The sequence below is a fragment of the Colias eurytheme genome, chromosome 14 (genome assembly GCF_061535395.1).
Source record: "Colias eurytheme isolate Ceu_HAF_F1 chromosome 14, ilColEury1 Martin Lab GWU primary, whole genome shotgun sequence".
Lineage (NCBI taxonomy): Eukaryota > Metazoa > Arthropoda > Insecta > Lepidoptera > Pieridae > Colias > Colias eurytheme.
Window position 1 is genome coordinate 9,485,071 of NC_142993.1, and position 25,374 is coordinate 9,510,444.

The window sequence follows — 25,374 nt, forward strand, 5'->3', positions numbered from 1 at the left end:
CATTTCGGGACAAACGGGAAAGTGTCTGTTGACTCATTCTGTGAATGTCAGCACAATCTTCTTGGATCTGTAATGTAATAGATCGTTATACAGGCTTTTCTATTGTATATATCCAAAACTAGAGCACAAGTCACATCTACCTCATGCCGGCCCCAATATCGAATAACTGCCATCACTTGCAGTTCCACTGGAATACCGCCCCCTCGAGTGTCCACGCGAAGGTCATCCCGAATCAAATTAATGATTTGTTGCATGTTATTCTTTCCGAATCTATACCTCGACCGTAGTGTGGCCCTGTGGCCGCTACAAAAAATATATTGACACCATAGATTGACACTAATACCAGGTTATTTTAATTCTAGGTTGAAAAGTAGGTTTTTAATAAATAAGCACTCTCAGAACAATAGATTTATTTAATAAATGAAACGATACCATTTTAAATTTCGCGCTGTTTATGTATGATGTGCGCATGCCTTAATGCTCTAAGGCGCATGCGCAGGTTTTTATTATTTTATAATTTTAATAAAATAAATAATTCAACAATTTCAATGATGAGCCCATACGGACCTAACGGTAAAGAATACGATTTTGATAAAATTTGCCAATTTTGCTATGGATGGGGTGCTAAAGTGTAACTTTTTTATACCTAAAATTAAAAAAAAATTATTTAAAAAAAAACTAAAGGGGACCTAACGAAAAAACTGTGGGACCTTATAGGACCTAACGGAGACCTATCGATTGAGGTCATTTTTGACCCAAAATTCTATGGATGGGGTGCTAAAGTGCATTTTTTTTTATACCTAAAATTTAAAAAATTATTTAAAAAAAAACTAAAGGGGACCTAACGAAAAAATTGTGGGACCTTAAAGGACCTAACGGGGACCTAACGATCAAGGTCATTTTCGACCCAAAATTCCATTGATGGGGTGCTAAGTTTGCACTGGTGTCAACATTATAATATAGGTAATAAAATTACATTTTTATATTACAAGAACGAAAACTTACATGAAATATATGGTAAATAAATTGGGCTATAATTTATTAGTTTTTATCTACCAACCTTTCTATTGTATTTTTTTTTTCATTTGAATTAAAAATATATTCTACAATTTTGACGATGCTGGCAACTTGTTAAATAAAATTAAAAAACAAAAACTAATATGGACGTTGGAATGGCGTCATAAATAGTTAATGACGTTGTTTATATTTGTGCATAAAAATATTACTTGGCTACAAAGTTCATTTGATTTTGTGAAGATACAAAAAATGTAATTATTGAATGATTAGTGCGTAAGGACAGTTTTCTATAATGTATTAAAATCACACCAAACAAAATGTCAAACAATACTGTCGGTTCTTCGGGTCATGCTCCCGGCAAAATACGTGGACCTGGTAGGCCTCCTAAACGTACCTGTACCTGGTGTGGGGAAAGTAAAACGCCTTTAAAATATGTCTTGCCCACGGAAAATGGCAAAAAAGAGTTTTGTTCCGAGACATGTCTTTCAGAATTTCGACAGGCTTATAGCAAAGGCGCCTGTCTGCACTGCGATAATGTTATTCGCGGCAATGCACCTCCCAGTAGCAAAAATTTCTGTTCTACGTATTGTTTGAATAAATATCAAAAGAAAAATGAAAAAAGAACAACTTCTCCACAATCCGGCAATGGAGCGAACGGTACAGAAAGCAATTCCAATAATAATTCTACTGGGTCCTATTATGATATTTTTCAGTCGTTTGATTGGACCGAATATATGAAAGAAACTAGTAGTGTGGCAGCTCCCGAAGATTGTTTCAAACAAGCGCCTGTTCCTCCAGTTAACGATTTTAAAGTGAATATGAAATTAGAAGCTTTGGATCCACGGAATTTAACGTCAACATGTATAGCTACGGTGGTGGGCGTGCTGGGGCCGCGGCTGAGACTTCGGCTCGATGGTAGTGATAATAAAAATGATTTTTGGAGACTAGTTGATGCTGGTGACATACATCCAATTGGCCATTGTGAAAAAAATGATGGAATGCTGCAGCCTCCGTTAGGCTTTCGAATGAACGCAAGTAGCTGGCCTATGTTCTTGCTAAAAACACTGAACGGAGCAGAAATGGCTCCCCCTAAAGTGTTCCAACCGGAGCCACCAACTCCAAAAACAAATCTATTTGTTGTTGGTCAAAAATTAGAGGCTGTTGATAAGAAGAATCCACAGTTGATATGCTGTGCGACTGTGGGTGCAGTGAAAAATGACCAGATACATGTCACTTTTGATGGTTGGCGGGGTGCGTTTGACTATTGGTGTAGATATGATTCAAGAGATATATTTCCGGTGGGCTGGTGTGCTCGGGCAGGGCATCCCCTGCAACCACCTGGCCAAAAAAGTGCAACTACACCATCTAGGTAAGATTTTTAATATTTTTATATTACATGTAGTAAATTCTTTGACATATGATTATGAAAAATCATTATTTTGATGGTGGAAATTGTATGATTCAATTTAGATTTTAATAAATTATTTCAGAGCTGCTATTATTCTTTATTTAATATATAGTTTGTTTATAATATATATGATAATGCTTTAAAAGTATGAATGAAATTATATTCTTAATTTTATTATCAAAAATTTTCAATATAATTCGCTATTTGCTTCTCAGTTAATAATAATAATAATATAAGCTTTTAATTCCTTACTTTTACAAAAATTTACACTTTAACTTAATACTAAATACTTTATATAATAAAATCTTATAAACTAAGATTTAATTATGTGTATTGTTAGTAACATTTTAGTTAATTCTATGTTGATTCTCAGTTAAATAGTCTTATTGATCTTTCCATTTCAGATTTAAGTTACGTCCCAGTGGAATCCCGAACCCAGCGTTACCAGAGGGTGGTTCGACTGGAGCGAATACAGGCACAAACAACTCTGGCACATCTAGTCCCATACCTAATGTGTGCTTGCGAATCCGAAGCAGCTGCCAAGGAGGGAGCCCTAACATGCCGGCGACCGTCACAGGAGTCGGGGCTTCCGGAGTCGCCGAAACTCTTGTCAAAGAACTCCTAAGTGTTCATACAGATCCACAAAAGCTGACGAGAGCAATTCTCACAGCGTCTAGTAGCTATTCAAATATCACTAATGTACAGGTAAAAGATGTTTCTTTTATTTATGTGATGAGAGTGGAAGAAAATTCAAATGTATTTACAGGAATTTTATTCACAATTTTCTTTTTAATGCTTGCTCTATAATCTATTGAGATCTTTATTTTCATTTTTAAAAACCTTAGTTTTATCTTTGAATTTTATTTGATTACTTTTGTTTTCTAATTATGTGAAAGAGGTATATTGATTTTTTATTGATTTATTTTTTTTCAAATAACTGATAACATGTTTTATTTGAACCTGTATATTTAATTTTTGCCCAACAATTTCACCTTTCCACTTACAATACAGGCTGTCCTAGTTTGGGGTCCAAATGTTACATGTTTGTACCTAACCCACAAATTGATCAATAAATGATTTTTTTTATTTTTTTTTTAATAAAACACGAAAAACTTACAGGTGTCGTCAGGCAGTAAGAATTATTCTGTGAAAGTACCTTCCGATCTCACAACGGATGAACTAAAGAACTGGTTGAAGGTGGTTTGTGCGGGGGCGGGTTGGTGTGTGGGGCTCCTTGAGGTAGACTGCGGGGAGGCTGCGGGGAAGCCCTGCGCACTGTGCGGGGAGTCCACGTCTAATAGTGTGTCATCGGTGTCCGCTGTGAAAAGGCCTAAGAGCGTATGTTTATTGATTTGTTGATGCAATTTTTATTATTACGATAAGCTGTTATGTTTGTTATATTTTTTTTGGAAATTCGTTAAATTATAAAAGCAGACCATAAGAAAATGTATTAATTAATATTTCTGTTATTGATAATATCATTTCTAGAATATTTTAGTAGTGAAATTTTATAGTATAATTAATTAATTATTCAATTTTACTTGTTTAAGATTGTTTTAATGAATGTTAAATATAAGAATAGTACTATACATACTATCTTTTCTGATATTGTTATGATCATGTTCATTTGGAAGCAAGACATATACATATATTAATATATTCGTATTTATTACACTAAAACATAAAGTATAAGAAAATTGTTAAGAGAATGGCGGAAATCATCCTCAGTGATGTAAATATGTAGTCTCTCACAACTCAGATTTTCAATCCTTCCAAATGTAATTAATGTATTTGTACGAAAAAGCACATACAAGGTGCAATAAGGCGCTTAGCCTGCATTTGATTCAAATTTTACCAATATTTTGCATTTTACAAAAGCTCTTGTGTTTACAGGCGCTAGAAGCGACAACCAACACGGGTGTTGTAGCAGAGAAGATAGCCCGCGTGTCCCCCGAGCGCGCGGAGCCCGCGAGCTCGACCACGGGCGCTCCGCCCCCGCCGCCCGCCGCGCGCGCGCCGCCCGACTGGTCCGTGGAGGACGTTATTGGGTTCATAGCGGCGGCCGATCTGGCGTTAGCGGCACATGCGGATTTGTTTAGGAAGCATGTGAGTACACACATGCATTTGCTGTGTTAACACACAAACGAAAGTGCAACCACACTGCCATTCAGACAAGTACAGTAATCCAAAATTAATAATGCGCATGCAAATCTTCGCTAATTGACGTATTTCCAAGATGTATTTCATTTGACTAAACAAATTTTACTAAATTATGCATGAAGAAAATGCATTTGACCACTCTATATACATATCGTCTTCGGACGCTCCGGGAATATGGCAGTTGCCGAACTGTGACGAAGATTTCTATGCGCATTATCACTTTTAGAGTACTGTAATGTATCAACACAAGGCACACACACTAATAATACACACCATCTTAACACACCGCGTAACACACACGATGTATACGTATAAAGACATCTTCGGACAATAAAAATTCACGACCGTGCACACGGCTCCATTCCGCGTAAACGCGTACGCATTTTATTTGCGAATGTTAACTTTTTAACGTGATAACGTTTTTAAAATCGTTTTATAACGAGAGAGAGACGGACCGATCTCCCGTCTCATCTCGAGCGCTGCCACTGCATTATGTTATCACGTAAACATCTCGATCGTAAACCTACTTTACAAACAACCAATTTTTTTAAATTATCCTATTTATTTTCCAGGAGATAGACGGCAAGGCGCTTCTGCTACTAAACTCCGATATGATGATGAAATACATGGGGTTGAAGTTGGGCCCCGCTCTTAAGATATGTAACCTCGTGTCGAAGATTAAAAACCGCCGCCATTATAGCACCTAGCTCGTAGCCAAGAAACCTAGTTTCTGACTATATCACCTTGCCCAAGTATTAAAAGCATTTTTTTATCGATTAATATCAATCGTAGGTTCGTCGGGAATCTCACTTACGTATTTAAAATTACAAATCGACGTGAAAAAGTAGCAAATAATGAGATATAAAAACGATTTATACATTTTGAATTTGATGCGTTTCTCGTCTTGCAATATCGTAGCTTGTTCGAAAAGAGCGTTTGTGATTGTGATGTCTGCACTTCCTAGCCAGCTGAAATTTAATTTTTAATTTCTCTTTTATCTTTAATGCTAAAATGTCTGGTGTTTAAAGAGATTTTATATTTGCTCAACACTTTCTATACACGAATAATGCAAAAATCGATGTCACTTTAAAATTCCTTAAATGCATAATATGAAACTATCGTGATCTATACATAGTATATTTCGGTCGTTTCTAACTTAGAATTATCACAAAAAATGTTTCTTTAATGTAAATAAAGGCGTAGTCATGTAAATATTTTATTTTGAATGAGTGAAAATGCATTTAATGTATGTGCTCGTCAAATTTAATGCAGTGATTCCTTCCCTGATCGCTTCTATTGTGTCACTGTGGGATAAAACAATAGTGTATTAACGGATTTTCACAGTAGCGATTATTAAGAGATATATAAAGTATAGAAGTAGGTAAGCGTCTCTGGTAATGCTCCTATTTTATTTAGCTTTACGTTTTATCTCGCGGTGACACAAAACCCTTTGCTAGTCTCGTGGTTGCAAACTGCAATACAATCGCGTTCACATTCTAAACATCTGACTGAGTAGTTTTTATCAAGCTAACTTTGATATCGTTTAACACCAACTAGATTATAATAAAAATAATTCGAGCAATGATAAAAGCCGTTCACGCTTTACTTTGCGACTGTACAAAACATCCGACGTTGAGCTGTACAGAAATATATTGTAGATTAGGGTCTAGTGCCTTTCGTATTTAGGTGTACTTAACCTAACAGTTACTTCCATGTTATTTCTAATGGCCGCCAGTCGCTTCGTGCATTGTTTGAATGAAACAATAATGTTAATTCCTTGGGGCCCGTTTTAATTTCCGGCTGACATATTTGTTTTGAACGCGTCATTTTAATAAACATAACCGAGTAATTTATTTTGTTAACTGTGTTTCGAAGTCGTAAGATTATTTCATTACCGCTTTCTCCCGAGGGCCGGCAAGACTTGTGTTGATGTTCCTTCTAATGTTTGTGCGAATGGTAATGAAGTATTTTTAAGCTGCGTTTTATTTAATTTGCCATTGTCAAGGGTTTAATATAATGTTTAAACATTTCATAATGTGATATTTTAATGTTATTTGTTATCGTGATAAATGATTAATAATTAAAAAGTAATAATTATTGAAATTATGTTGAATTAATATTAAGGGAATATATTAAGTTCATTCATGACACGATATCCACTTCTAGTTTTCTCGTTTTAAGCAGAGTTGCCAGTTGTTGGTGTAAATAAATATGGAATTTATGCTTTGTATACGTGTTTTAATTTTTTTTTTTCACGAAATGACTTTTAGTTTAGTATTTTCACATCAATAATTTGCGTTTTTCAATTGTAATTAAGAATTTGTCTTTTACTTTTCGTTGAGATATTGACTAAAATGTAAAACCGTATAGCAATAACGACGTTTCCTCGGTTTATCGGTAACATATAGTTTCATAGAAAATATTATAAGAGTACATAATATATGTATGTGTATATATTATTTTATAGATTTTTATTATCAATAGCTTACTTTGTGAACGTTTGACATTATAAATGCTATTATTTTATTATTGTAGAATTTATAATAGTTTTATGTACATAGGCAGATAATGATTGGAGAGAGTTGTGCATAAATTAATAAAAGTCGATTATTGAAACGGATCTTTTATTTCAAAATTCCTATTAGTTTAAGTTTAGTCACAGAATACATAATAGTAGCTAAACGCTACAGAACGGACACTCTCCGCCTCCCGCCAAAATTAAACTTACCTCACCCCCGAACGATCAGACATAAAATGGGCCATATTTTTCTGCAAGGACGATACGCAACGAATTTTGACAACATTAATCAAATTGACTTAAAGTAATTTTATTATTTTGGATTTGTGATTATCGTTTTTCGTAGAAAATGGTTAGATATTGTGCTGTTTACGGATGTATTTCATCAGAAAAACGCGAATTTTTTTTTACGCTAGTCACAAATGTGCCAACCATAAAGCGTTAACACACACATTTGCAGTCTCTACAGTGTGACTGTCAAAACCTGAGGTCAAAACGATCATTTTGTATGGAGTGTCCGGGGTGTGGTTTAGTTAAAGAGAATGACTCATTGACAATTGACATGTTCGTCGAAAAAAATATGGCCTATATATATTATAATATGTTCTAGTCTATCAAGGACATTAGACAAATTTAAAATTTCGCATAACTAGAAAGTATTCATATGTTTAATTATCAAGTGATTACTTTTTTATTTAAATTTACTGACTTCTAAATAGCTCCTGTAATAAGTAAAAGATGGGCAGTCATCTAGGAACTACGCGTAGCAATAATTTAGGTGTTTTATACTTTTGCACTCTATGAAGTGATATAATAAAATCGAATATTATTAGTGCTCTCGGAAGGAAAAATACTTTTTCCTCCTTTGCAGCTAGCGTCATAGATATTCTGATATGGGCCGATTCTCAGACCTACACAATATGCAAAGAAAATTTTATCAAAATTGGTCCGACCGTTTCAGAGGAGTTTGGTAGTTAACAAACACTGCGACGTAATTATTGTGTATTGTGAGTGTTTTGAAGTAATTTTGTCGTTTTATATAGATGACCTATATTAGGTACTATGTGCAATGGAGGCTATAATGACTTGGTAAGTATGAGATTTAAATTCCTTATATGTATTATGAGCCCGCGGTACAGATACGGTATCATATAACACATACAATATGGAAATGGAAATAAGATATATCTTAAACCGCAACTAGACATTGCAAGTTCGTACCTAACTGATAGCGGAAACATAAAGCGACGATAACAAAGATGACAACACTCAACGAATAATACGAGTACTTAGCCAAAAGAGCATTTTTTGTTTATCGACCAGCCTTCAATGGTGTATCAATATTGCTAAAAGGCATGTCATTATGTTCGCTCAAATGACAGTGAGCGAAGGCGCGGGCGCAAGTCGCAAAAGGGAAAACAATGTTCGCTTAACACAGCAGCCAGTCTGTTGCCGTTTGCCGGAGAGCAAACGTATCTTATTGAGTGTTGTGTCGCATGTGACCGCGCGTGATAGCTCTCGAGTGCTCACAGATAACAGACTCAACAATGGACACAGACCGAAAGGAGGATGGTGAGCTATATATAAGTGAAAGTTGCCCAGTTGACCTCAATGACAGTCTATCAAGGCTTAGCAATTTCAATAACACAACATTGAACTCGTATTAAAACAAAATAAGATATTGCCAATGTTATTTTGCATTAGTTACAGAAATACTTTTTTTTTATTATTTCTTTAAATTAACGTCCTTTAGATAAGGTGCGATGATGCATACCACAGCATACTAAAACAACTGCTGTACCTACAAAACAACGTGTCTAATATGCAGTTTATTCAATTCTTTAGTATGATCAGTTATTACCTAGTCACTATTATTTTATATTATATTAAACCATAAGTACTTATAGGTAGTAGATCAAACTTCTCACTCAATTAACTATGTAAAACAAAACGATTTGGATTTAAAGGAGCAGTTCATTTACTTATTTCCTACCCCTTTCATATTACTATTTATTAAATAGGTATACGTGTAAAACATAGAGATACCTTAACAGCTGAGTAACTTAATCATGCAGGACATTACTTTGTAACTCGTATATAAATGCGAAATAACTTTACAATTTTTTTCCTTTTGCACTAACTGTTTGAGGTCATTACTCTTGAAAATGTTTATTGAGCCCGTTTTAATATATTTAGGGCACGATCAGTATAATATATTGTAGAAACAATTCACAAAATCTGTTGAACGATGTTTTGTTTACTAATTGATACTTATATGAAAACTTATGATTATACGATTAATTAAGGTGCAATTTAGTAGAAACCTAATCGTAAAGCATTATTGAATATTATGCATATTGTTAACTTAGATATTATTAGGTAATATTATATACAAGCTGTGCTCCGCGGTTTACCCACATTGCTCGGCTCCTGTTGGTCTTAGCGTGATGATAGGTATATTATAGCCTAAGTATAGCCTTCCTCGATAAATGTACTATCTAACACCGAAAGAATTTTTCAAATCGGACCAGTAGGTCCTGAGATTAGCGCGTTCAAACAAACAAACAAACTCTTCAGCTTTATAATATTATTACTAGGTTTCCGCCCGCGGCTTCGCCCGCGCAGTCAAAGAAAAACCCGCGTATTTCCCGTTCCCGAGTGATTTTCGGGATCGCGTATTTTTTCTGGGATAAAACGTAGCCTATGTCCTTTCTCGGGTATCAAAATATCTCCATACCAAATTTCATGAAAATTGGTTCAGTAATTTAGGCGTGATTGAGTAACAGACAGACAGACAGAGTTACTTTCGCATTTATAATATTAGTATGGATTAGTAGTTATATATTTAAAAACACAGTCAAATTCGAGACGGCCACGGGCATGAGTACCTTATAAACATACTTAACTTTGTCAAATTGTATGTCATATCGTCAACACGTAATCCCTTTAAAGGTTTTGTGAGTAACTAATATGCAGCTTCAAAGAAGCACAAAGGATAGTAGGTACATCTTTGACTCCGTTAATTTCAAAGCCTCATTTTTTCTTCAAGGGATAACGATTCCCAGACCTACGAATAACAAAGTGATCCTATTGCAGATAGCGTTTTTTTTATATAAAAATATAAAAAAAAAATCATTAAAACTACCTGTTTTTGTAGTCAGAACCTCAGGTACTGTTCCTTCTTTTGTAAATAACTTTAATAGTAAACTAGTTAGATAGTTAAAACTTATTATTTTTGGTTTTGATCATTTTCTATATTCTGAGACAAATTACAAAAAAATTCGGAATCTTGTTACTTGGAGGAAGTAGGAACCCTTATCAGTTAAAGTAAAGCCACTTATTATATAGTTTATTGACACTTGTATTTATGATATTTGACTACAAAATACTCAACATTCGTTCAAGGTTTTACAATGCAAAGATTAAAGTTAAAATTAAATCCTTCAATGGTTTTAGCGTAAGTTAAAAAATAGAGCAGGTATTTTATACCGTTATCTTGAATTATATAATTAAAATGTCGCATAACAGATAATGATTACGAACTATGCGGTAATTCTAAATATTATAATTATTTGCAGAAAAACCCGATGCTCCGATGCAGAACTCCGACGCAATCCAAAAAGTTATTGGATCGTTTGGCAAATACCAACTTTGCCTATGCAGTCTAGTATTTCTCACAAAATTTCCGGTTGCCTTTCATCAAATGGCTATTCTATTCCTGGCCCCAAAAACAGAATACATTTGTTTAGACGGCAATAACAGCACCAATTGTCCATGTGATAATCCACAGTATGATACGTCTATATTCACCAACACAATAATTATGGAATGGGACTTGATATGTGATAGGAAGTGGCTTACTAGCTTCACACAAACTTTGTTTCAACTGGGAACTTTAGTTGGAAGCGTTGTTTTCGGAATGGCATCGGATAGGTAAGATTCGAAATTTACATAATTTTTCATTCATCTTCATCATCAAAACTCAATAACTTCATATCTTTAGACAAAATTTGTAAAATATCATTTAATGATATTTTTCATCACATGGATATAATTAATATAATATACTGTTTGTGAAGTATGGATTGTGTCGCCGAAAATAAAAAATGCTTGAAAGATTACTACTCTGATAAATTTCAATACTGTTGCCACGCAATTCGCAATTTTTTTTACATACCCATTACCTATTCTTATTAAGAAATCATTTTAAGGTTTGGACGGAAATTACCTCTACTGGCAGCAGTGGTGTTGCAAGTGACTATGGGAATCCTTGCAGCTTATATTCCTGGATATTGGCCATTTACGTTCATCCGCTTCTTTGTTGGAATGTCTGTCGGTGGGACGATGGTCACTGGCTTTGTCATTGTTATGGAGTTCGTGGGTTCCCAGTACAGAGATGTCATATCGGCTCTATATCAAGTACCATTTAACTTGGGCCATTTGTTACTACCAGTCTTTGGTTATTTTATCAGAGACTACAACATGTTCCAATTCGCTATTTCCTTCACATCTATATTGTTATTATCGTACTTCTTCCTCGTTCCTGAAACACCAAGATGGTTAATAGCGATGAAAAGGACGGACGAAGCGGTGAAAATACTGGAACGGGCTGCTAAATTGTAAGTATTTATAGAGAATTAAAAGCATAGGTATTTAAGTATAATTCATAATTTAACGCCTAACGATAACAAACCAATATTTTTACAGTAATAATATGCCAACGGACACGATCAAGCAAGACATAGAAAAATACCAGAAGTCCGTAGAAAAAAATAACCTGAAAAAAGGGAGCATCTTAGATCTTTTCCGAACACCGAATCTGAGAAAAAATATATTAGCCATGTCATTCAATTGGTTAACGTGTAGCTACTGTTTTTATGGAGTATCTCAATATGTGGGTCAACTTAGTGGTAATGTCTTCGTAAACGTAGCGGCTAGTGCTAGTGTAACACTTTTGGGTACGTTGTGTTCTATTCCTCTGATGAAAGTGATAGGAAGGCGGACGATCCTGATAGTATTTAATTTTATCTGTGCCCTATGTTTATTCATTCTTGCTGCACTACCCCCCGGGCCGGGTACTGTAGTGTGCGCTAGTATTGGCGTTGTAGCCAGTTTCATCGTGTTCGTAGTTGTTTATCTTCATTGTACAGAGCTGTTTCCTACAGTAGTGCGTAATGCGGCTATTGGTTTTTCGTCGATGATGGCTCGTGTGGGCTCTATGATTGCGCCGTTTGTCGTCGGATTGGGAGACAAGGCAGCGTGGATGCCAGCTGTAACGTTCGCTATTCTACCATTAATAGCTGGCTTTGTATCCTTCTTTTTGCCGGAAACTAAAGGCTGTGAATTAATGACAACTATCGAAGAAGGCGAAAAATTTGGCAAAAAGACTAAGGAAAATACAGAAAAATAATAAAAGTATAATATTATGTTATAGCTGATGTATTCATGTGATTTAAATGTATTATTTTGTACATAATATGATTAGTAAGATAGAAGTGTATTGAAGTTTTCATAAATTGTAATAGACATCTACGTAAGTTGTATTCTCAAGACGTGTGGTGTAATAAATTATTGTTGACACTTCTATCTTTTATTTGGTCCTTGCATGAATTGATAATTTTACATAACTGTCCCGGCAAACGTTGATTTGCCTTACTCTAATTACTTAGGGGTATGGAAAATAGATGTTGGGCGATTTTCAGATCTACTCTATGTCTCAATAGGCACACAAAATTTAATAAGAATCGGTCCAGCCGTTTCGTATTGCTATGAACATAATTCTCAATTACTGTAATTTATTTTGCTAAGTACCTATCTACTAGGTACATATAGTCTTAAAATAATTTTGTGCTAGGTACTAAATGTTTCAACTTTAAATATAATTTTATGGTGTTATTTTGTTTCATGAGTGCACGTACATAATCTATTTGTTCAAAGATAATAACTAATGCGTTTACATTTTGATATGAATATGTAAAAACAAAAGTAGGTAAGTAACTGTAAGAAGGAACAATATTATGAAATATCGTATCTATGAAATATAAATATCAATATAATCGTTATATCTTGATTCGATAATAGGTGAATAACCTACCTATAGAGTACAGACTGAGATCACAACGAAATTATTTTCAAGATGACGTACTGCTGAATATAAATTTTATGTATTAAATTTCATTTCAAATTATTTATCTACTTATTCCTTCGTTTGTAGAAATTTAGATTGATGATATTCGTTAAGCATAAATAATAGTACCTACTGCATATAATGCATACCATTATCTTCATAAAGTTCAACTAAATATCAAGATATACCGTATAAATAAATATCATGTAGATATAATTATTAATATGATATAGGTACGACACTATATTTATATATTCCTTAATCTATAGATATAAAATTAAACGCATTAATTTTTTTCTAGGTAAGTGAAGTAGACTGTAGATTACTCTTCTTACTATAGGTATACATATTTTAATGTTATCAAATATTTAGATTTACCTTTGTGCAGAGTCATTATATTATTTACTAGCTTCCGCCCTCGGCTTTGTACGTGAATCCCCGTTTTTCCCTGTTCCCGCAAGAATTTCGGGAAATCCTTTCTTAGCGGATGCCTAAGCTACGTCCTAACATCTACCTGCATACCAAATTTCAGCCCGATACGTCCAGTGGTTTGGGCTGTGCGTTGATAGATCACTATATCAGTCACCTTTGAGTTTTATATACCTATAGGTATATAGATTCTATAGAACATTCCACCCCATGTAAAAATTTAAAAGTTCCTCAACTCTTTTTATTCAAATAAAACTAATTTCCAGAATAGAGTGCTCGTTAAATTACAATTGACGTTAATTTACAAAAATAATGAATAAATTTCACAACGGATACTCCTCATTAAAAGTTTGAGCTGTAATAAATGACAATTGAATTCACTGAGCGACCTTGGTCCTTTAAATTTAAATACTATGAAAAACTCATTATCAACATGTCAATTTCTTGAGAAGATTTAGATAAAGTCATGGCACCACAATTCGACATATTTACTTACAAGATACTTTATTATATAATAATTATTGTATTTTTATTATTATTAAATAACCAATTGTTATTCGTATTTATCTAAAATGCAAAATAGCAGAAAAAATATATATTTAAAAACAGGTTTTTGGAGTATCAAAAGTACGTATATTTAATGAACTTGCCTACTTAAAATAAAATATGTTGGGATTAAAAAAGGCTACATTCAATTGAACCTATATCCACATTATAACTGTTAGGGAACAATTTATATATTAATTAAAATTTTCCGTTTTGCAATACCTACCGTGACGAGGCCAACTAGAGCGCATCTCAAGTGAAGTGTATAATATACAACATTCCTTTTAAATTATGGTTGTGATTAATAACTTAATAGGTAACTTCGGAAAGTATCAATTATTTCTGTGTGTTATAGTTTTCATGAGTAAATTTGGTGTTGCTTTCCACCAAATGGCAATTATATTTTTGGCGCCACCGATCAAATATACCTGTCCTGCAAATGAAACTTGCTGCAATGATCCTGTATTTGATAAATCTATCTTCCCTCGTACTATAGTCATGGAATGGAACTTGATATGTGAAAATTCGTGGCTAAAAGATCTTACGCAAATGCTCTTTCAGTTTGGGGTTTTAAGCGGAAGTCTTTTATTTGGTATAATGTCCGACAGGTAACATGAATTTTGCATACCAGGTATTTAGTTTTCATAGGTTATGATTGTCGACTCAATAATATGACCTCCTTATGTGTTGGCAGATTACTATTTCAAAACTAACTAGGTAGGTACTTTATGATACTTTAGAAAGTAAACATATCTAGGTTTAACATTATTATTATGATGATTATGTATGATGACTCGAGTTATCTTGAAAAACATCGTGATATACGAAATTACGATGTTTATTTCTATTTTTATAAGAAGGCATATAAGGTGCACGTACAAAATAAGTCCCTAAGTTTTTATTTATAAAATAAATACCTTTGGCATACATGAGATACATGCAAACAAACTTTTAGTCTTCGAAAACCTACGTTCTTTTTAATTATTATGAATAACAAATATGTACTACAAAATTGTAGGTACGGAAGACGTCCTACACTCGTGTTTTCTGTGGTACTAGAGGTGTTTACTGGAGTCATATCATCCTTCCTTCCGACGTACTGGAGTTTTACAATCGTTCGTATGATCCTTGGAATGTCTGTGGGAGGAATTATGGTCGTCGGCTTCGTTCTTGTAATGGAATACGTAGGAGGAGTCTGCAGAGATATCATATCAGCACTATTTCATGTTCCCTTTGCGCTTGGCCACATACTACTAGCCCTATTCGGATATTTAATAAGAGATTACGTACATTTTCAATTAGGCATATCCTTGGCTAATATGGTGCTATTGTCTTATATTTGCATTTTACCTGAATCACCTAGATGGCTTCTAGCAGCTAATAAAACGACCAAAGCCATAGAATTGATGGAACGAGTTGCAAAAATGTTAGTGAAATTTTACCTAATATATATTATTATTTACCTTATATACTTAGTTGAAGTAATTATTAGAATGTAAATCTTTGTTTGAAAAAAAAAATGAAAATTGTAATATATTTTTTCAGCAATAATCTTCCAACAAACGATATAGATCGTCAAATTCAACTATATCGCATCGAACACATTAGATTTGGAGACAGAAAAGGATCATTTTTGGATTTGTTCCGAACAAAAAATCTAAGAAAACATATTCTGGTGATGTCTTTCATTTGGTTTGTGTGTAGCTACTGTTTCTACGGAGTCGTCCACTACATAAGTCACTTGACTGGTAATGTTTACATCAACGTTGTGGCCGGCGGGACTGTCTCTTTGTGCGCGTGCCTCATTGCAATTCCACTAGTGAAAGTTATGAACCGGAGAACATTAGTAATAGTACCTAATATATTATCGAGCCTCTGCTTTTTGTTTATAAGCCTCATACCTGAAGGAACGGGATCTGTAGTAATGGGTTGTTTGGGGATACTATGTTGCTTCTTAGTGTTTGTTGTACTCTATTTATATTGTTCAGAAATGTTTCCGACGGTAGTTCGTAATGCGGCGATAGGAATTGCCTCAATGATGGCTCGGTTAGGCGCTATGATAGCCCCGTTTGTTGCTGCTTTGCGGCCACATGGAAAGTGGTGCGCACCCGTAGCATTCGGGATACTACCTTTAATAGCAGCCCTGCTATGTTTGCTTTTACCGGAGACTAAGGATTGCGAATTAATGATGACGATAGAAGAAGGAGAATCTCTTGGGAATCAGGCACGAAGAAACACTGGAACAACAACTGAAGAAGTAACATAATCTTCTCAGATCGCATTTGTTTACGTTTAATACTTCTTATGTAACTAATAGTTCTGTATAAATTCTGTAAAATTGTTTTACATTAAAGTAAAGTGCCTCATTGTCTTGTTTTATAAGTAAATGGATTGTTCATAAAATTATAGCATTTGAATTCCGCATTCAGGCAAATGCTTCAAATCATCATTTGTCATATTATAGCGTTACACAACTGTATGATAATTGTATAGATTTATTGACTTTGAAATAAATTTGTATGGGTTCTAATCCAGCGACGGACTTCCTAAGGTTTCCTTAACGTCCCGTCAGTTTATGCCTGCCGCCATGGCAGCGGGCCCTCTCATTTGTGGTGCTTGGTATTACACCATTCTCGCTGGTAAGTTAATATTAGTCTCTACTTTCTATATTTGGATACTTTAGCAACGTTACAAAGTTTTGACTATATATATTATCTTATCATTAATATTCTGTCGACTGTCAGGCTGTTTAGAAAGTATGAAGTAGATTCATTCAATTCGATTTTGTGAGTAACAGAGCCTACACGATGTCTCCGATTAAAAAACATAATCGATATAAATGATATGAATGACTGAATACACGCAAATTTGAAATTTGTTACTATCAAAATATGAAACAAGTTGGTCATTTTATTAATTGAATAAACAATACTGTGTAGTTTTTGTATAACAAACTTTATTTCAGGATTTTACATTCTGTACTGTCCTGTTATGTACTTAATGTTCATAAATCAAGTTATATATAGGAAAATCGTTGATCTATTATTCGCATTATGGGAGCTGTATCCAGTAGTGAGTATCAATATATTATTATAATATGATAAAACAGAATATTAAAGAATAATAATTATTAACTTCTTAATAATATTACCTACATCTATACAGTAAATAAATTACATTAAAGTCGACAAAATTACAATTTAAAAAACATTAGATTAGAACTAAGTAATGGCGTCGCTCCCTTGTGTACTTTGTGTGAAAGATTAAGAAGTCTCGATCTGGCAGAGCACAGAAGTATAAAACCAATAATCGATCAATTAAACAGATGAAATGATATGCTCTTTCATCCCACAAGAAAACACAGGACCTAACTTTATTCCTGTAATTCAAAGTGATAGATACCGTTGATACCTCTATAGTGAAAAAAAAACTATATCTATGTACTGGTGTCTGGTACATTATCCCTCACGTTTAATTAATAGAATTAATAATTATAAAATATTTTACAAAAATAATGTAAGCAAAGCCAACCAACTTATCTAATGATGCGTACTTCACATGTTTCAGGCGCTATTCCAATGGTTTTGCGGTACCACGCTACATTATTATGGCGATTATGTGAATCCAAACGAAACGACTATAATTGTAATGAATCATAGAACGAGAGTAGATTGGAATTATGTATGGATTGCTTTGTATCACGCGACACAAAACCCTAATTACCCCGAATGCATTTGTAAAGAAACAGATGCTATTGAAGAACACAGTATTTTAGACATGATTGCAGGTGGAAAGTCGCGGATAAAAATTGTATTAAAGGATGAAATTAAATCGGTTCCTGGTATGGGTAAGTATTATTGTTTATTTGATGCGAATACTTTATTATTTACTGGTAGGTACTACATTTTATTTTTGTATGTTGCAAAAAAAAAAACTTTGTTTGGCAAACGGTGGGTCGTCTGAGTGTAAATGTAGCGTTGCCGTTACTACGCTATGTGTACTTTTCTCTGTCCAATATGGATTGCTATTATTAAAGGGTAAGGAAAAATTAAGGAAAGGAAAGGCATGGAGACTTATATAATAATCCTCGCACACAACACAGTAGTTATGCTACTATAAAATAGTTAATTTTGACGCCGATCTTCTGCGGGGGTGTAAATTTTTTCCGGTGTGAGCTGACTCCATTCCTGCCAAAGCATCGGTACATCGACTCTCATAACATATGAAGTATAAGTATTATATCTCACATGACACCAGTGAGTCGTAACAGGGTTATTGTAAATTAAATTATTCCCTTCTAGATTTTGTTAGAAGCAAGGTCAGGTGCTGTGAATCTCACAAAGTAGTTTTAAAATATTGAATCTCCTATTTACATACTGATAAATTTTATTAAAGAAACCAATAAACTTTCCACTAAAATACATTAGCTAAATCGATTATAAAACAAAACCTTTGAAGGTGACATTTTAATGTCGATGGTCCTAATTTTATGCAAATTTATTGGTATCCATAAAAGTGTGCGTTTTCATGTATTAGTTTCGTTGACTAGTTTATAGAAATGTGTATTATTTTAAATACTCATAGTATACTCAGCAGTCAGCGTAGCGTTTGACTAAATTAAATCATCATCATCATCATCAATCATCATCAATACATATAATAAAATTGTAGAAAAGTGGTGTCTGTACAATGAAAATATGTAAAAAAAAATTAGCAAGGGTTATTACTAAATCGATCCCAAACCCAAAACTGTTGTTAAAAAAATTTTTGTCTGTTTGTCTGTTTGTCTGTTTGTCTGTATGTTTGAACACGCTAATCTCAGAAACGGCTTATCCGATTTAGATGCGGTTTTCACTAATATATTGTGGTAAGCTTCATTTAACATTTAGTGTTTATTTCATGTCAATCGGTTCATAAATAAAAAAGTTATGACCATTTAAGTAATCACAGCGAACATTTGCTAAGGCATTCTATACATGAATTACTTTATTACGTAAATTATACGCTAAAGTTATTCCTTGACATGTCCAGATGATCATATCGAAAGTCCCCAAGCGTGGGGGGGGGTAATTATGCTGAGGGGGTAGTAGGGGGGGTCAAAGGACCTTTATTTAGATTTTTGCTCATAAGTCTAAAACCTGCACAAATAGCATTATGGTTACTTTTAGGTAAATTTTCTATATAAAAGGTCTTTGAAATTATGTCGTAGGTATTATATTTTTAACCCCCGACGCAAAAATAGGGGTGTTATGACCGCTATGTGTGTATTGCGTGTCTGTCTGTGCCACCGTAGCTCGCTAACGGGTAATACGAATTAGATGCGTTTTTTTGTTACATTAGTTGTTTATTACGCATGTTAGTTGTTAATGTAGGTTATACCCAAGTGATATATCAAATGAAAATAGACGACATTAGTCAAATTTTATCAAAATCGGTTCATCCATTTATTTGATATAGGGGTAAAAGTGGGAATAAATAAATAAATTTTATCAAATATACTCAAGTGACTTATCTAATGAAAGACATGACGTGTAAAGTACAATAAGACATATTTTATCAAAATTGGTTCATCCATTTATTGGATATAGGTATAAAAGTGGGAATAAAAGTTGTCAAATAATATACCCAAGTGGCACATCAAATGAAAGGGCGTGACCTGATAAAATAACAGTTTACAATAAACAAAAGCACAAAGGGTGGCCTTATCACTATGCAGTGATTTCTGCCGGGCAACCACGGGGAGAAGGCAAAGAAGCGAGATAATAAATTGAGAAACAGAAGAAAAAAAATTATTGGATTGAGTAGAAGTAATTATATAATACAAGATACACACAACATTAAAATAAACTAATTATATTAATACAACTAAAAACACACATACATACATACATATTATATATACATACAAAATAGTAGTAACTATATAACTAAAAATATATATAAATATACTAATACTAGGTACATAAATATAATATACTAATCCGAATTAAAAGCAGTTGAGAGATAATGGTTACGAACTTGATATTTAAAAGAAGATAGGGAAGGAGCAAGTCTATTTTTAAAGGTAAAGAGTTCCATAACTTGACAGCAGAGACAGCGAACGAACCCGCGTAGAAATGAGTGCGTTGAGAGGGGATAGACAGAATACGTCTATCCACTGATCGAAGAGAGTAGTTTTCACAGTGTAGAACATTTATTGATTTATAGCGGTAAAAGTGGGAATGAATAATCGAATGTGGTCAAATAATATAAGCAAGCGGCATATCAAATGACGTGTGAATTACAATTAGTCATGTTTTATCAAAATTGGTTAAACTGTTTATTACATACTAGCGACCCGCCCCGGCTTCGCACGGGTGCAATTCTGATACTAAATACACTACAGATAAACTGTGAACGTTGCACGGGTATTATATATATTAAGTATATAGCCGGGCGGCCGGCCGGTACCGCCGCAAACGCTACGTCCCGCAATTTTTAAATCTGTAATATCTTCGAAAATATTCACTTAAATCATACGGTGTAAAGGGCAATATAGATCTATATTAAATGAACAATGTATTCAAGGTATTTAATTGGTTAAGGATTAATGCTGTATTTGTTAAAATCGCATCGAAAATTAGCCATTATTTGTCGTGAAAAGTAAATGACAAAAAAAAGTTATTGTGGGTTATCCATACGAGATAGACATACTTATACCATCGCGGACTTTTCTGTAGACCTTTTCAATGTGTATAATACTTAGTACATTATTTTGATAAAACTCGTAGGGTTCAGCCTGCGTTTGCAATGTTAGCGGAAAAAATGTAATTTTTTACAACATCACATTAGAAACCCCAAAAATAACAGTACTTCTCCACTATTTAATGGATGTAATTATACATATAAACCTTCCTCTTGAATCACTCTATCTATTAAAAAAAACCGCATCAAAATCCGTTGCGTAGTTTCAAAGATTTAAGCGTACAAAGGGACATAGGGACATAGGGACATAGGGACAGGGAAAGCGACTTTGTTTTATACTATGTAGTGATAGGGCACCTTAGGGGTGATAGTGGGGATAAATAATCCAAATGGAGTACCAAACGAAAGGATATGACATGTAGGTACATAATATATAGGTATGATTAGACATGGTTTAGATCAAAATCGGTTCTGCCATTTACTAGGGGTGAAAGGGAAAAATTGAAAGTCTGTGAAAGTAGAAGGAATATGGGAGCGGGAGAATAACCACATCCTGGAAATTTTGAACTCTTCTGTACCTAAGTTTTATAGCTCAGTTTAGTAATAAATTTTACTAACAGTTCTTTTGTGTTATTATTTATTTTATTTCTTAACTTTATAATAATGTGTAAGTACTTATAATTTAGTTGTATATATGATAGTACGTGTTTCAAGACGTGTTTACTCAAAAATTGTGTGTTAAATAGTAACTACTATGCAGTCACTATTCCACGCGGACGAAGTCGCGGGCACAGCTAGTGATAAATATATAATAATCTTGAATAAATCTTTTGGTTCGCTATTCGATAAATCTAGTTTTATCATTAGCTTATAATTACTTACAGGCCTAGATCGAGCCTATTTCATCACTTCCGTTGTACTACTTACTTCTATAATTGTGGGATTTATTTTTATATTAATTGTATCCTTATGTTTTATTGTATTATTTTAACCTCGTATAAATGTGTAATCTTCTGTGAAGGTGTTAACGAAATAAGATTAGTTTATTGTTTCTGTATTAGTTACAAGGCAGTAAGAAGGAATTACTGGATTGTTATCACCAAATAGGTATGCAAATACATTATCAAAATTGTTTAACTATTAAGACGACTCGTTTATTTACATAATGCATAAAGCACGTCATTTTACGACTATTTTTGTTATAGGTTGGATAATGCAATTGAACTTCTTCCTTTACGTCAAGAGAAATTGGCAAGAGGATCAAGTGAACATGACGCAGTATGTGGAATACTACAAGAAGCTCAAATACAATCAACGCATCGTGCTATTTCCGGAAGGAACTGATTTGAGTGAGGAGAATAAACGGAAAAGTGAGAGATACGCAATCACAAAACAATTGCCGGTCAGATGTAAACATGTATTGTTATAATATAGTGTAGATAAATCAACATTGTAGAATACGGGTTCAAGCATTTTGATAAGAGTTGAGTAGCTTTTGAGTTTTGAGACACGACTCGCCGCGGTCTGCTCTACATTGTAGCCTGTGATTGTAGCGACATTAACATAAATTATTGTTCATAGCTTTGAAGATTTTGCTTTTGAAAATCAAAATAAATATTACCTATGTAATCCAGTTCCTATTATATAAAGAAATTTGTCTTCCTATATTAATCAAACACATTCTTGAAATAACATTAGATACTTTGAGTGTTTATTACCTTCATGTTTATTGTTATGTGAGAGATTACTTGAGTGGCTTATGAATTAAACAATTAATAGTGCAGAAAAACTGTATACACAATTACGTTCAAAGAATTATATTAATGGATCGGTAGTTTCACCAATTATTCCTTATTACAATACTTACCTAATTATTTAATTAACAATCATAATGATATTTTGTTGACAAAATTTATTATAGAATCAAATTTAAAAAAGGAGCAACATATTTCTACCCCAATATTTTATAAATATATCCATCATATAGCCTAAATGTAGAGTTGTCATCAAATTAAATAATCTTAACGAAAACATGGTTTTGTAGCTTATAAGACGAGGAAATGTCACATATTCATCGATATATTTTCAATTGACTTACAAATAATGTAAATTGGTAGATAACAATTCGTTAATCTATTTTGGTCTGTATTTTTTAGATATATGAGTTCGTTCTACATCCCCGGACCACTGGCTGGTCGTCTCTCTGCACCAGTTTGCGCGACTCTGGACTCAAGTCTGTTTATGACGTCACAGTGGCCTATGATAGACCTGCGCAAAATGAATTGGACTTACTGCGCGGAAAGATACCGAGACACGTGTATTTTTGTTTCAAACGGTAATTCAGTTAAGATTACTATCCATTCTTATAGTTGTTATCTACTTAAGTTCTATTGTGTGGTATAACTTTTGCAAAAGATAATAAATTTATGGACGGTGTTATGCAGGATATCGGATTTAGTCAAGGAATAAAAATTAAAATCATTACAAATGAGCAATAAAATTGATTATTTTTTAAGAAGTCTCATTCAGAAAATTGTGCTTATCTAGTAGCATTTAAAATTCGACTACCAAAGCATTAAGATATTTCACAATATTTCACCGGAATAAACATTCCAATTACACTAAAAGATAAATGAAGAATACGTTGAGAATTTATGATATAAACATAGTTACCTACTTACCTACTATGTAAATCCTTGCATCGAAAATGTAAACCTTGCTGAAGCCTCGGTATTGAAGTATTGAAGTAAGAAAATAGAAATACCTAAGCAACTTCTTTGAGTTTACTTTTACCTTCAGCTTGTATACGTAGTATATTATTATCAGTCTGTGCTTCAGCAATGCCTTAGCTGTCAGTTAAATTAGAGTGTAGATTTTTCTACAGTCATTATGGACTTAATAGGTTTTTTGAATGTATTGTTTTATACATAGGTACGAATTTGGTGCAATTCATAAGAAACAATACAAACGGTTCCGTCTTTTATCCGTACAACAGGTTTTGTTACCTTGCATAGTAATAATTATGAAGGTTACTTCTAAACAATTCTATATACAATCTAAGAGATATTTGTATGGAAGAAATAAAAAAATTGTCTTTTTATTTTTATATATTAGTTACTAACTATAAGCGATTTATGGAGATGATGTTGATGTAAGATTTCTGTTTTCTATAATTATCTATTCAGTATTCACGCTTTATTTAGGTTTGGGCTAGTAGCGCAGCGGTGTGAGAAATTATTTATTTATTATAAGAAATTTTTGTACCATTAATCATTGAGTTATCAAACGTCTTTGATTGTCTATGTATATTAATTCTACAGCTGTCTGTCTGTAATAGTAACCTCATTTGAGAGCATTTAAGTATTGCGGGTCGTATCATATTGTTAACTAATTTATTGAAATGTTAATTATTATAGTACAAGAAAGATGACACTTTAAATTTTATCAGTTCGAAATATTTTATTTAAAGTAGGTACATAGTATAGGTAACTAAAGAATTTATTTCTCTAACAACAAAGGTATTCCATTGAAGAGCTACCCAGGGACGAAGAACATTTAAAAACCTGGCTCATGAATCGCTGGACAGAGAAAAATGCTTGCTTACAGAAATTTCACAATGAAGGTAAATCAAATATTTATTTAAAATTTAATTGAGTAGCTAGTAAGTTCTTTTTTTATTTAGCATTCATGATAGGCTATAAAATGTTGCCAAATGTTTCTTCATTTGCGAATAAATCTTAAAATTTAAATAATATAAATAATTCTGCTTGGACCTTAGGAAAAGAGATAAAATCTCGTTCCACTTAAACAAGATTTCATTGTTTTTTCTTTAAAAGGAAGATTTCCATAATACATATTTATTTGGTCTGGTTATCTTGACCTTGCCCCAAAGATTTCAGTAGGATTTAAAAAGTTTTTACCAAAATGCAGGTGAATTACGTAAGCCTAATGCTAGTCAATTTAATCTAATTTTGTATTGCTTGTATAAATCGGAAACCACTCGACCGATTTTTATGTTTGATTTGCAGGGTATATTAGGTATAATGTAGTGTCGTGGTGGTTGGAAATAAATGGTCAATTATTATTATTTCAGGTGTTTTCACTGACTTTGCAACAAACAGGCCGGTAACAGAAAGAAGTCCAAGATCTCTAACGGTTGCCAAAATAGGCTTCATTTTCTGGACATTCATAGATTTGCTTTTCATTTATGGTTTATGTTATAGCATTGTGTTTAGATTTTGGGTGTTATATCATTCTCTATTGTTCATCCTTGTCACTAAGTATTGTGATGGTTTCCAAAAAATTCAGTATATGCTGTTGAATAGAACGTATAAGTAATTGTAAGTACTTAATTAAAGAATAGTTAGCATCTAGTTAGCATAATATGAATATTTTTTTAAGAATAAATCACTGTGGATTCTCAGCGATGCCAAATTGTATATGTGTGTATTAAATTATTTGTGTGACAAAGTTGGGTTTTAATTA

General features: G+C 33.3%; 4 protein-coding genes across 4 annotated transcripts; all 4 read left to right on the forward strand.

Moving 5' to 3' along the window:
* Positions 1–1,161: 1,161 nt before the first annotated feature.
* On the forward strand, positions 1,162–7,195 carry Scm (Polycomb protein Scm). Its single transcript, XM_090109418.1, has 5 exons — positions 1,162–2,386; positions 2,830–3,130; positions 3,545–3,763; positions 4,319–4,531; positions 5,158–7,195. Exons 1-5 carry the CDS (start codon positions 1,335–1,337, stop codon positions 5,290–5,292), a joined length of 1,920 nt encoding a protein of 639 aa, XP_089965544.1. The 5' UTR covers positions 1,162–1,334; the 3' UTR covers positions 5,293–7,195.
* Positions 7,196–8,494: 1,299 nt separating this feature from the next.
* Positions 8,495–12,623, forward strand: LOC149903035 (organic cation transporter-like protein). Its single transcript, XM_090109461.1, has 4 exons — positions 8,495–8,675; positions 10,682–11,036; positions 11,315–11,722; positions 11,811–12,623. Exons 1-4 carry the CDS (start codon positions 8,651–8,653, stop codon positions 12,511–12,513), a joined length of 1,491 nt encoding a protein of 496 aa, XP_089965587.1. The 5' UTR covers positions 8,495–8,650; the 3' UTR covers positions 12,514–12,623.
* A 1,873-nt stretch (positions 12,624–14,496) lies between these two features.
* Positions 14,497–16,490, forward strand: LOC149903036 (organic cation transporter-like protein). Its single transcript, XM_090109464.1, has 3 exons — positions 14,497–14,813; positions 15,224–15,631; positions 15,751–16,490. Exons 1-3 carry the CDS (start codon positions 14,497–14,499, stop codon positions 16,469–16,471), a joined length of 1,446 nt encoding a protein of 481 aa, XP_089965590.1. The 3' UTR covers positions 16,472–16,490.
* A 273-nt stretch (positions 16,491–16,763) lies between these two features.
* LOC149903037 (lysocardiolipin acyltransferase 1-like) lies at positions 16,764–25,359 on the forward strand. The gene is made up of 7 exons (XM_090109466.1): positions 16,764–16,844; positions 17,171–17,277; positions 17,773–18,052; positions 22,095–22,291; positions 23,046–23,224; positions 24,408–24,511; positions 24,983–25,359. Exons 1-7 carry the CDS (start codon positions 16,781–16,783, stop codon positions 25,225–25,227), a joined length of 1,176 nt encoding a protein of 391 aa, XP_089965592.1. The 5' UTR covers positions 16,764–16,780; the 3' UTR covers positions 25,228–25,359.
* The last annotated feature ends 15 nt before the right edge of the window (positions 25,360–25,374 follow it).

What these genes read in the sequence shown, in the direction of transcription:
- LOC149903035 (XM_090109461.1), top strand. Translation starts at nt 8,651, where the DNA reads ATGGACACAGACCGAAAGGAGGATG. An exon ending in TTCGGAATGGCATCGGATAG is followed by an intron (nt 11,037 to 11,314) that starts GTAAGATTCGAA and finishes AATCATTTTAAG; the next exon opens with GTTTGGACGGAAATTACCTC. An exon ending in CTGGAACGGGCTGCTAAATT is followed by an intron (nt 11,723 to 11,810) that starts GTAAGTATTTAT and finishes ATATTTTTACAG; the next exon opens with TAATAATATGCCAACGGACA.
- LOC149903036 (XM_090109464.1), top strand. Translation starts at nt 14,497, where the DNA reads ATGGTTGTGATTAATAACTTAATAGGTAACTTCGGAAAGTATCAATTA. An exon ending in TTTGGTATAATGTCCGACAG is followed by an intron (nt 14,814 to 15,223) that starts GTAACATGAATT and finishes ACAAAATTGTAG; the next exon opens with GTACGGAAGACGTCCTACAC. An exon ending in ATGGAACGAGTTGCAAAAAT is followed by an intron (nt 15,632 to 15,750) that starts GTTAGTGAAATT and finishes ATATTTTTTCAG; the next exon opens with CAATAATCTTCCAACAAACG.
- LOC149903037 (XM_090109466.1), top strand. Translation starts at nt 16,781, where the DNA reads ATGCCTGCCGCCATGGCAGCGGGCCCTCTCATTTGTGGTGCTTGGTAT. An exon ending in CAATCACAAAACAATTGCCG is followed by an intron (nt 22,292 to 23,045) that starts GTCAGATGTAAA and finishes TGTATTTTTTAG; the next exon opens with ATATATGAGTTCGTTCTACA. An exon ending in GTGTATTTTTGTTTCAAACG is followed by an intron (nt 23,225 to 24,407) that starts GTAATTCAGTTA and finishes CTAACAACAAAG; the next exon opens with GTATTCCATTGAAGAGCTAC.
- Scm (XM_090109418.1), top strand. Translation starts at nt 1,335, where the DNA reads ATGTCAAACAATACTGTCGGTTCTTCGGGTCATGCTCCCGGCAAAATA. An exon ending in CTGTGAAAAGGCCTAAGAGC is followed by an intron (nt 3,764 to 4,318) that starts GTATGTTTATTG and finishes TTGTGTTTACAG; the next exon opens with GCGCTAGAAGCGACAACCAA. An exon ending in CGGATTTGTTTAGGAAGCAT is followed by an intron (nt 4,532 to 5,157) that starts GTGAGTACACAC and finishes TTTATTTTCCAG; the next exon opens with GAGATAGACGGCAAGGCGCT.